The 13,793-nt window shown below is 35.8% G+C and overlaps 1 protein-coding gene across 1 annotated transcript in view; it reads left to right on the top strand.

The window, feature by feature from the left end:
* LOC110462908 (snaclec anticoagulant protein subunit B-like) overlaps positions 1-3,728 on the top strand; it is a 9,375-nt gene extending 5,647 nt beyond the window's left edge. The window contains exons 4-5 of the mRNA XM_021517148.1: positions 2,473-2,701; positions 3,645-3,728. Coding sequence (XP_021372823.1) covers positions 2,473-2,701; positions 3,645-3,678 — 263 coding nt within the window. The 3' untranslated portion in view covers positions 3,679-3,728. The remainder of the gene's footprint in view (positions 1-2,472; positions 2,702-3,644) is intronic.
* The last annotated feature ends 10,065 nt before the right edge of the window (positions 3,729-13,793 follow it).

Genomic DNA, 13,793 nt, shown 5'->3' with positions numbered 1-13,793 from the left:
TATTTTCCCTAGGCCTAGCTCGCCTTGTCTCTCTTATAGCGGCCAAAGCAGAGGCTGCCATTTCCCGCACTCTTGAAGTGGGCTCAGACATAATGGCGGCGACAGGAACACGTGTTGTTACAACAAGCCTACTGTCCCTACGTAGATCCTCGAGATATTCCGGACGGGGAGACTTCATTTTCGACATTTTGTTAAAATCTCGTTCCTATATAAGATATCTTATTTAGTAACGAGACTTTAATTATATAAGATATCTTATATAGCTATATGAGATATCTTTTATATTATATAAGATATCTTATATAGAAAATTGAATGAGATATCTTATATACGATATAAGATATCTTATATATCATATAAGATATCTTTTATAGCATCTCATTTAATTTCTATATAAGATATCTCATATAGTATATAAGATATCTTATATATTATATAAGATATCTCATATACTATTTATAAGATATCTCATATACTATATGAGATATATTATATACGATATAAGATATCTTATATAATAGATAAGATATCTTATATAATATATTAGATATCTTATATGCTATATAAGATCATTTATATAATTCGATGAAATACAGGATCGACATTGCTCCTTGAATAAATGTTAAGTTGGCTTGCCATAGTTTTTTCCAATTGGTAATCGGCATGATAGTCTTTGCTGATCAATTTAAACGTGCGTAATTATTTTTAAGACTTTTATTTGTGATTTACTGTCAAGTATAAACTTCTGATGCTATTTGTGATTTCAATATAGATTGTAGCTTATTCATTGACGGATCGATACTCTTAAGTACGACGCCAGTTTCGAGTTTTACAACTGAGCCTGTTAGTTAAAAAAGGCCGTACATTATGTCCCGATTACAGGCTTGTTCGTCTCGACTTGAATATCGACCTCTCTCGTCTCGACTTAAATATCGACCTCTCTCGTCTTGACTTAAATATCGACCTCTAAATCCCGATCTCTCTCGTCACGGTACAAATATCGACCTCTCTCGTCACGTTATAAATCTCGATCTCTCCCTGTCTTGACTTAAAGATCGACTTCTCTCGTCACGATATAAATCTCGATCTCTCTCGTCACGATATAAATATCGATCTCTCTCGTCTCGACTTAAATATCGACCTCACTCGTCACGTTAAAAATCTCGATCTCTCTCGTCTCGACTTAAATATCGACCTCTCTCGTCACGATATACATCTCGATCTCTCTCGTCCCGACTTAAATATCGACCTCTCTTGTCTCTTGTCACGATATAAATATCGACCTCACTTGTCACGATTTAAATCTCGATCTCTCTCGTCACGATATTCGATCTCTCTCGTCACGATATAAATCTCGATCTATCTCGTCTCGACTTAAATATCGACCTCTCTCGTCTCGACTTAAATATCGACCTCTCTCGTCACGATATAAATATCGACCTCTCTCGTCTCGATTTAAATATCGACCTCACTCGTCACGATATAAATTTCGATCTCTCGCGGATCGATTTAAATATCGACCTCACTCGTCACGATTTAAATCTCAACCTTTCTTGTCTCGGCTATTCTCCAAGACGGTAAACCTGTGACAGTTCTGTATCTGTAGATTAGATACGTATCATTTGAACCTCCTTTACTGTGTACATTGTATTTGAAGGCTACAAAAGGCCAATTAAACTTCCCTCAAAAACTAAACCTATTGTTAGCTAAACTTCGCGCACAACCCTAGAAGGACTTATAGTCATGTGAGCAAATTACAACAAATGTTTATTTGGAAACAGTTTAATTGAGCGATGTCTTGGTAACGCAAACTCAACTATCAAACCAGCAAGTGTTATAAAACAGGTGCAATGATAATATTTATAACCGGTAATAGTCAAACACGAACAGTAACCGTTAGAGATAATAAATAATAGAACGCATATTAATCTATTTAGCTGGTCGATTCAGAAAGCCGAACTAAGTAAAGATTTTGGTCATTTCGTCAATTTAGTAATTGCCAGTGGAACTTCGGGATGTTTTTTTGTTTTTGTCAATAACCTGTTGTTACATTGTTTGTGATTAAAACATTTCCTGTCCTCTACTCTAGTTCACTCATGTATTTAGTCCCAAGTTCATTAAAAGATAAAAAGAAATGACAAAAATGATATAAGTTCAATATACATTACTAGAACCTAACTATTGTCATGGGTTTAATGCGTTGGGGCTTTTGTGGAAGGAATGTGAAACACGTCATTCGTCTTCTGTATCTCTCTTTATTCTCTTTTCTTTTTTATCTGCTTCCTGGAGAGTTCACAAACATAATATAAAGCAATTGTAATTATATAGCATATATATAAAACTATGGAGCGTTCCTCTATTTGCGAGTTGCCCATTATCATTACGTATTAATATAGGATCTATTTGTTATTTATATTACTACTGACTGCTATCTAATCACATTTCGATGATCGATTGTTTCCTCGCGTCCAGCCTGGCACAATGCGCACTTCTGGACAGGTGGGAGCGACTTTATTATAGAGAATAATTGGCGATGGGTTGAGACTGGTGTGTCAATAGGGTCGACAACGTACTGGGGTCAGGGACAACCTGACGGAAACAGCAGCGCTAACTGTGTGGCTTTCCATATGAACTCGGATAACGACCTGGTGTGGAAGGATGACAGATGTTCTCATAAATACAACTTCATCTGCGAACAGAGGTACGCTGTGAGGATGTATTTACCTACGGATATATAAGAAAGTATTTATTGGAGGATATTAAACAGATATATTGGTCTATGGCTATGTAAATAATTTATCAATGGATGTATAATTATTTATTTCTGGGTATAAAGTTATATTTTTCATGAAAATATTTTTATCTTTTTTCTTTATTTGATAAAGGTAGAGATTATACAACACTGGATACACTGCCTTCTATATTAACATAAGAAAAAAAAGATAACTTATCTAAGAATGTGTGATTTTTCACGATATTTGGATTTATAAATATTGATCCATAACGAATTACATCACTGGAAAAATAGAGTCTTATTTTCTATGGATATGGAAAGATAATTTATTAAAAGGTAAGTGAAGATTTAATTACCTGTAGATATGTAAAGAAAGTACATTTAAAGGTATGGAAATATTTATTTATTTGTGGATGAATTTACATTTATATATATATCTCAATGGATCTGAATACGTTTTGTTCATACAGTACATAACGAGCTTTAACAATATCTTGTTGTCAATATTCTGAGCTTGTCAGCTTAAGTTTATTTGAAAAGTAATATCATCCCTTCAAGCAAATGTATACCAAGTGAAACTTGAACTGAATAACAATTACAATCATGTTCCGAAATCCTTTTTCTGAAAGACGTTTTCCCTTTTTCACGTGTAAAAACATCATTTAAAGACGTTTCCCCTTTTTCACGTGTAAAAACATCATTTAAAGACGTTTTCCCTTTCTCACGTGTAAAAACATCAGTTAGAGACGCGTTCAGGAAAATCATCGTATTTATATGATTGTTTGCTGATGTCTGATTGTACAGTCTGTAAATAACCCAAAGTTAAAAGGGTGTGTCGTTCGTTTGAATTGTTTTGAGATACGTTATATTTATAATATCTTTTGTATAAACTTTGTCTGCTTCCTTTCAGAGCCACAGACGTGACAAATGGGGTGATAGGATAAACATGTTCTCTCTATCATCAGAACGAATCTAATAAAACGTTGAATTTGAATTGTATTTTATTGTTATTCAAACCATGCAATCTATCATTTACGAACTTTGTATGTGTAAACAAATAGATTTGTCAAAATATCGGATGTTCAAGAATATATTCTGATGATAGGCTAACAAGCGACACATTCATTGTCCGCCATATCGACAACAAAATGTCTTGATTCTATTTGATATGCCATTGCCCCCTGGTCAGTAAACATACTCCTGTTTTTCTCTAACACATTCACACTTTGCAAAAAAACATGAAGAAAAAAAAATCATCAAAACAAATAAAAGTTTTACATAGTTTCAGGTATCCTGAAAACATTATTGTCGTTATCATTATTAAAGGTTGAGAAATACCTGATCTCGGGCAATGCAAATTACAATTTACATGTACATTTGTAACCTATTGGGAGGAACAGTGCACAATTACTAACCCATATGATTCTATCCCAAAAAAAAAAAATGCATACATAGGCTACTCATCAAGTGATATACTATCCTTATACTCCAACATCAAATTCATATATAATAATCGTTTATCATCATTTTATCATGATATTTTATCATCGCCACCTCACTACCTTAATCTATCAAATTTATCTACAGCATGACAATTATGGTCACGTCACTACCTAACGCTATAAAATGTACCTATAGCATGTCAATAATGGTCACATCACTACCTAACGCTATAAAATGTACCTACAGCATGACAATAATGGTCACATCACTTCCTAAATCTATCATATTTACCTACAGCATGACAATTATGGTCACGTCACTACCTAATTCTATAAGATTTATCTACAGCATGACAATAATGGTCACCTCACTATCTAACGCTATAAAATGTACCTACAGCATGACAATAATAGTCACCTCACTACCTAACGCTATCAAAGTTACCTACAGCATGACAATAATGGTCACCTCACTACCTAACGCTATAAAATGTATCTACATCATGACAATAATGGTAACCTCACTACCTAACACTATACCATTTACCTACAGCATGACAATAATGGTCACCTCACTACCTAACGCTATAAAATTTACCGACAGGATGTCAATAATGGTCACGTCACTACCTAGCACTATAAAATGTACCTACAGTATGATAATAATGGTCACGTCACTACCTAACGCTATCAAATATACCTACAGCATGACAATAATGGTTACATCTCTAATTAACTCTATAATATTTACCTACAGCATGACAATAATGGTCAGCTCACTACCTAAATCTATGACCTTTACCTACAGCATGACAATTATGGTCACATCTCTACCTAACACTATACCATTTACCTACAGCATGACAATAATGGTCACGTCACTACCTAACGCTATAAAATATACCTACAGCATACTGTAATGGTCACCTCACTACCTAACGCTATAAAATGTACCTACAGCATGACAATAATAGTCACCTCACTACCTAACGCTATCAAATTTACCTACCTATAACCTTTACCTACAGCATGACAATAATGGTCACGTCACTAATTAACGCTATAAAATGTATCTACAGCATGACAATAATGGTCACCTCACTACCTAAGGCTATAAAATGTACCTACAGCATGACAATAATGGTCACGTCACTACTTAACGCTATAAAATGTACCTACAGCATGACAACAATGGTCACCTCACTACCTAACGCTATAAAATGTATCTACAGCATGACAATAATGGTCACGTCACTACCTAACACTATAAAATGTACCTACAGCATGACAATAACGGTCACGTCACTACCTAACGCTATAAAATATACCTACAGCATACTGTAATGGTCACCTCACTACCTAACGCTATAAAATGTATCTACAGCATGACAATAATGGTCACGTCACTACCTAACGCTATCAAATATACCTACAACATGACAATAATGGTCACCTCACTACCTAACGCTATAAAAATGTACCTACAGCATGACAATAATGGTCCCGTCACTACCTAACGCTATAAAATGTATCTACAGCATGACAATAATGGTCACCTTACTACCTAACGCTATCAAATATACCTACAGCATGACAATAATGGTCACATCACTATCTAACGCTATCAAATGTACCTACAGCATGACAATAATGGTCACGTCACTAATTAACGCTATAAAATGTATCTACAGCATGACAATAATGGTCACCTCACTACTTAACGCTATAAAATGAATCTACAGCTTGACAATAATGGTCACGTCACTACCTAACGCTATAACCTTTACCTACAGCATGACAATAATGGTCACGTCACTACCTAACGCTATCAAATATACCTACAACATGACAATAATGGTCACCTCACTACCTAACGCTATAAAAATGTACCTACAGCATGACAATAATGGTCACGTCACTACCTAACGCTATCAAATTTACCTACAGCATGACAATAATGGCCTCACTACCTAACGCTATAAAATTTACCTACAGCATGACAAAAATGGTCACCTCACCTAATTCCATCAAATTTACCTACAGCATGACAATAATGGTCACCTCGTAACCTTACACTATAAAATGTACCTACAGCATGACAATAATGGTCACCTCGCTACCTTACGCTATAACCTTTAACTACAGCATGACAATAATGGCAATCTAACTACCTAACTCTAAGCTATTTTCCTACAGCATGACAATAATGGTCACCTCACTACCTAATGCTATAAAATGGACCTCCAGCATGACAATAATGGTCACCTCACTACTTAACGCTATAAAATGTACCTACAGCATGACAACAATGGTCACCTCACTACCTAACGCTATAAAATGTACCTACAGCATGCCAATAATTGTCACCTCACTACCTAAAGCTATAAAATGTACCTACAGCATGACAATAATGGTCACGGCACTACCTAACACTATAAAATGTACCTACAGCATGACAATAACGGTCACGTCACTACCTAACGCTATAAAATATACCTACAGCATACTGTAATGGTCACCTCACTACCTAACGCTATAAAATGTACCTACAGCATGCTAATAATGGTCACCTCACTACCTAACGCTATCAAATGTACCTACAGCATGACAATAATGGTCACGTCACTAATTAACGCTATAAAATGTATCTACAGCATGACAATAATGGTCACCTCACTACTTAACGCTATAAAATGAATCTACAGCTTGACAATAATGGTCACGTCACTACCTAACGCTATCAAATATACCTACAACATGACAATAATGGTCACCTCACTACCTAACGCTATAAAAATGTACCTACAGCATGACAATAATGGTCACGGCACTACCTAACACTATAAAATGTACCTACAGCATGACAATAATGGTCCCGTCACTACCTAACGCTATAAAATGTATCTACAGCATGACAATAATGGTCACGTCACTACCTTACGCTATAAAATGTACCTACAGCATTACAATAATGGTCACGTCACTACCTAACGCTATAAAATGTATCTACAGCATGACAATAATGGTCACGTCACTACCTAACGCTATAACCTTTACCTACAGCATGACAATAATGGTCACGTCACTACCTAACGCTATCAAATATACCTACAACATGACAATAATGGTCACCTCACTACCTAACGCTATAAAAATGTACCTACAGCATGACAATAATGGTCACGACACTACCAACCGCTATCAAATATATATACAGCATGACAATAATGGTCACCACACTACAATAATGGTTACATCTCTACTTAACTCTATAATATTTACCTACAGCATGACAATAATGGTCAGCTCACTACCTAAATCTATAACCTTTACCTACAGCATGACAATTATGGTCACATCTCTACCTAACACTATACCATTTACCGACAGCATGACAATAATGGTCACCTCACTACCTAAGGCTATAAAATGTACCTACAGCATGACAATAATGGTCACCTTACTACCTAACGCTATAAAATGTACCTACAGCATGCCAATAATTGTCACCTCACTACCTAAAGCTATAAAATGTACCTACAGCATGACAATAATGGCAATCTAACTACCTAACTCTAAGCTATTTTCCTACAGCATGACAATAATGGTCACCTCACTACCTAATGCTATAAAATGGACCTCCAGCATGACAATAATGGTCACCTCACTACTTAACGCTATAAAATGAATCTACAGCTTGACAATAATGGTCACGTCACTACCTAACGCTATCAAATATACCTACAGCATGACAATAATGGTCACATCACTATCTAACGCTATCAAATGTACCTACAGCATGACAATAATGGTCACGGCACTACCTAACACTATAAAATGTACCTACAGCATGACAATAATGGTCACGGCACTACCTAACACTATAAAATGTACCTACAGCATGACAATAATGGTCACGACACTACCAAACGCTATCAAATATATATACAGCATGACAATAATGGTCACCACACTACCTAACGCTAAAAAATGTACCTACAGCATGACAATAATGGTCACCTCGCTACCTTACGCTAAAACCTTTAACTACAGCATGAAAATAATGGCAATCTAACTACCTAACTCGAAGCTATATACCTACAGCATGACAATAATGGTCACCTCACTACTTAACGCTTTAAAATGTACCTACAGCATGACAATAATGGTCACCTCGCTACCTTACGCTAAAACCTTTAACTACAGCATGAAAATAATGGCAATCTAACTACCTAACTCTAAGCTATTTACCTACAGCATGACAATAATGGTCACCTCACTACCTAACGCTATAAAATTTACCTACAGCATGACAAAAATGGTCACCTCACCTAAATCTATCAAATTTACCTACAGTATGACAATAATGGTTACATCTCTACCTAACTCTATAATATTTATCTACAGCATGACAATTATGGCAATATAACTACATAACTCTGTACTATTTACCTACAGCATGACAAAATGGTCACCTCACTACATATGTACATAAATCTATCAAATTTACCTACAGCATGACAATGATGGTTATCTCACTGCCTAAATCTATCAAATTTACCTACAGCATTACAATAATGGTCACATCTCTACCTAAATCTATCAAATTTACCTACAGTATGACTATAATGACCACATCGCTACCTAACTCTTTAACATTTACCTACAGTATGACTATAATGACCACATCGCTACCTACCTCTTTAAAATTTACCTACAGTATGACTATAATGACCACATCGCTACCTACCTCTTTAAAATTTACCTACAGTATGACTATAATGACCACATCGCTACCTCCCTCTTTAACATTTACCTACAGTATGACTATAATGACCACATCGTTACCTAACTCTATAACATTTACCTACATTATGACTATAATGACCACATCGCTACCTACCTCTTTAAAATTTACCTACAGTATGACTATAATGACCACATCGTAACGCTATAAAATGTACCTACAGCATGACAATAATGGCAATCTAACTACCTAACTCTAAGCTATTTACCTACAGCATGACAATAATGGTCACAATGATGGTTATCTCACTGCCTAAATCTATCAAATTTACCGACAGCATTACAATAATGGTCACATCTCTACCTAAATCTATCAAATTTACCTACAGTATGACTCATAATGACCACATCGCTACCTAACTCTATAACATTAACCCTACAGTATGACAAAAATGACAACATCGCTACCTAACTCTTTAACATTTACCTACAGTATGACTATAATGACCACATCGCTACCTAACTCTATTAAATGCATGACAATAATGGTCACGTCACTACCCAACGCTATAAAATGTACATACAGCATGACAATAATCTACAGCATGACTAAAATGACCACATCGTTACCCAACTCTATAAAATGTACCTACAGCATGACTAAAATGACCACATCGTTACCTAACTCTATTAAATGTACCTACAGCATGACAATAATGGTCACGTCACTACCTAACGCTATAAAATGTACCTACAGCATGCTAATAATGGTCACCTCACTACCTAACGCTATCAAATTTACCTACAGCATGCCAATAATAGTCAACTCACAACCTAGTTCTAACAAATTTACCTACAGCATGACAATAATGGTCACCTCACTACCTAACGCTATCAAATTTACCTACAGCATGACAATAATGGTCACCTCACTTCCTAACGCTATCAAATTTACCTATAGCATGACAATAATGGTCACATCACTACCTAACACTATACCATTTACTTACAGCATGCTAATAATGGTCAACTGACTACCTAACGCTATCTAATGTACATACAGCATGACAATAATAGTCACCTCACTACCTAACACTATACCATTTACCTACAGCATGCCAATAATAGTCAACTCACTACCTATTTCTATCAAATTTACCTACAGCATGACAATAATGGTCACCTCACTACCTAACACTATCAAATTTAACTACAGCATGTCAATAATGGTCACCTCACTACCTAACGCTATAAAATGTACCTACAGCATGACAATAATGGTCACCTCACTACCTAAATCCATCAAATTTACCTTCAGCATGACAATAATGGTCACCTCACTACCTAACGCTATCAAATTTCCCTACAGCATGACAAAAATGGTCACCTCACTACCTAAATCTATAACCTTTACCTACAGCATGACAATAATGGTTCACGTCACTACCTAACGCTATCAAATTTACCTACAGCATGACAATATTCGTCACCTCACTACCTAACGCTATAAAATGTACCTACAGCATGACAAAAATGGTCACCTCACCTAATTCCATCAAATTTACCTACAGCATGACAATAATGGTCACCTCACTACCTAACGCTATCAAATTTACCTACAGCATGACAATAATGGTCACATCACTACCTAACGCTATAAAATGTACCTACAGCATGACAAAAATGGTCACCTCACCTAAATCCATCAAATTTACCTACAGCATGACAATAAGGGTCACCTTACTACCTAATGCTATAAAATGTACCTCCAGCATGACAATAATGGTCACCTCACTACCTAAATCTATAACCTTTACCTACAGCATGACAATAATGGTCACGTCATTACTTAACGCTATAAAATGAATCTACAGCATGACAATAATGGTCACCTTACTACCTAACGCTATAAACTTTACCTACAGCATGACAATAATGGTCACCTCACCACTTAACGCTATTAAATGTACCTACAGCATGTCAATAATGGTCACCTTAGTACTTGAGCCTATAAACTTTACCTACAGCATGACAATAATGGTCACCTCACTACTTAACGCTATAAAATGTACCTACAGCATGCCAATAATTGTCACCTCACTACCTAAAGCTATAAAATGTACCTACAGCATGACAATAATGGCAATCTAACTACCTAACTCTAAGGTATTTACCTACAGCATGACAAAAATTATCACCTTATTACCTAAATCTATCAAATTTACCTACAACATGACAATAATGGTCACCTCACTACCTAACGCCATAAAATTTTCCAACAGCATGACAAAAATGGTCACCTCACCTAAATCTATCAAATTTACCTACAGTATGACAATAATGGTTACAGCATGACAATAAGTGCAATCTAACTACCTAACTCTAAGGTATTTACCTAGAGCATGACAAAAATTATCACCTTATACCTAACGCTATCAAATAAACCTACAGAATGACAATAATGGTCCCCTCCCTACCTAACGCTATAAAATATATCTACACCATGACAATAATGGTTACCTCACTACCTAACTCTATAGCATTTACCTATAGTATGACTGAAATGACAACATCGCTACCTAACTCCCACATCGCTACCTAACTCACAGCATGACAATAATCAATAATGGTCACCTTTGTACTTGAGCCTATAAACTTTACCTACAGCATGACACTAACGCTATCAAATCAACCAACAGCATGCCAATAATAGTCAACTCACTACCTATTTCTATCAAATTTACCTACAGTATGACTATAATGAACACATCGTTACCTAACTCTAAAACATTTACCTACAGTTTACGCTATAACCTTTAATTACAGCATGAAAATAATGGTTACATCCCTACCTAACTCTATAGCATTTACCTATAGTATGACTGAAATGACAACATCGCTACCTAACTTTTTAGCATTTGCCTACAGTATGCCTATAATGACCACATGTACCTACAGCATCACAATAATGGTCACCTCCCTACCTAAATCTATAACCTTTACCTATAGCATGAAAAAATGGTCACCTCACCACTTAACGCTATAAAATGAATCTACATCTTGACAATAATGGTCACCTAATAATGGTCACATCTCTACCTAACTCTATAGCATTTACCTATAGTATGACTGAAATGACAACATCGCTATCTAACTCTTTAACATTAACCTACAGTATGACTATAATCTACCTAACGCTATAACCTTTAACTACATCATGACAATAATGGTTACATCTCTACCTAACACTATAAAATGTACCTCCAGCATGACAATAATTGTCACCTCACTACCTAACTCTATAGCATTTACCTATAGTATGACTGAAATGACAACATCGCTACCTAACTTTTTAGCATTTGCCTACAGTATGCCTATAATGACCACATGTACCTACAGCATGACTAAAATGACCACATCGTTACCTAACTCTATAAGTCTAACAACACCTAACGCTATCAAATAAACCTACAGCATGACAGCATGACAATAAATAATGGTCACCTCCCTACCTAACGCTATCAAATAAACCTACAGAATGACAATAATGGTCCCCTCCCTACCTAACGCTATAACCTTTAACTACAGCATCACAATAATGGTCACCACACTACCTAACGCTAAAAAATTTACCTACAGCATGCCAATAATTGTCACCTCGCTTCCTTACGCTATAACCTTTACCTACAGCATGGCAATTATGGCAATATAACTACATATGGTCACATCACTACCTAATGCTATAAAATGTACCTACCGCATGACAATAATGGTAACCTCACTACCTAACTCTATAGCATTTACCTATAGTATGACTGAAATGACAACATCGCTATCTAACTCTTTAACATTAACCTACAGTATGACTAATGGTCACCTCGCTACCTTACTCTATAACCTTTAACTACAGCATCACAATAATGGTCACCTTACTACCAAACTCTGTGACATGTATCTACATAATAACATTAATGATCACCTTACTACGAAACTCTGTGACAATCAAATTTACCTACAGTATGACTATAATCTACCTAACGCTATAACCTTTAATTACAGCATGAAAATAATGGTTACATCCCTACCTAACTCTATAGCATTTACCTATAGTATGACTGAAATGACAACATCGCTACCTAACTCCCACATCGCTACCTAACTCCCACATCGCTACCTACCTCTTTAACATTTACCTACATTATGACTATAATGACCCCATCGCTACCTGCCTCTTTAACATTTCCCTACAGTATGACTATAATGAACACATCGTTACCTAACTCTATAAGTCTAACAACACCTAACGCTATCAAATAAACCTACAGCATGACACTAACGCTATCAAATGTACCTACAGCATGCCAATAATTGTCACCTCACTACCTAAAGCTATAAAATGTACCTCCAGCATGACAATAATAGTCACCTCACTACCTAACGCATAAAATTTTCCAACAGCATGACAATAATTGCAATCTAACTACCTAACTCTAAGGTATTTGCCTACAGCATGACAATTATGGTCACCTCACTACATATGTACCTAAATCTTTCAAATTTACCTACAGTATGACAATAATGGTTACCTCACTACCTAACGCCATAAAAATTTCCAACAGCATGACAATAAATAATGGTCACCTCGCTACCTTACTCTATAACCTTTAACTACAGCATCACAATAATGGTCACCTTACTACCAAACTCTGTGACATGTATCTACATAATAACATTAATGATCACCTTACTACGAAACTCTGTGACAATCAAATTTACCTACAGTATGACTATAATGGCCACATCGCTACCTACCTCTTTAACATTTACCTACATTATGACTATAATGACCCCATCGCTACCTGCCTCTTTAA

Source organism: Mizuhopecten yessoensis, unplaced genomic scaffold, assembly GCF_002113885.1.
Source record: "Mizuhopecten yessoensis strain PY_sf001 unplaced genomic scaffold, ASM211388v2 scaffold10845, whole genome shotgun sequence".
NCBI classification, from domain to species: Eukaryota; Metazoa; Mollusca; class Bivalvia; order Pectinida; family Pectinidae; genus Mizuhopecten; species Mizuhopecten yessoensis.
Note: the sequence above shows the minus strand (reverse complement) of the source record. Positions and strands in the feature narration are given on the sequence as shown.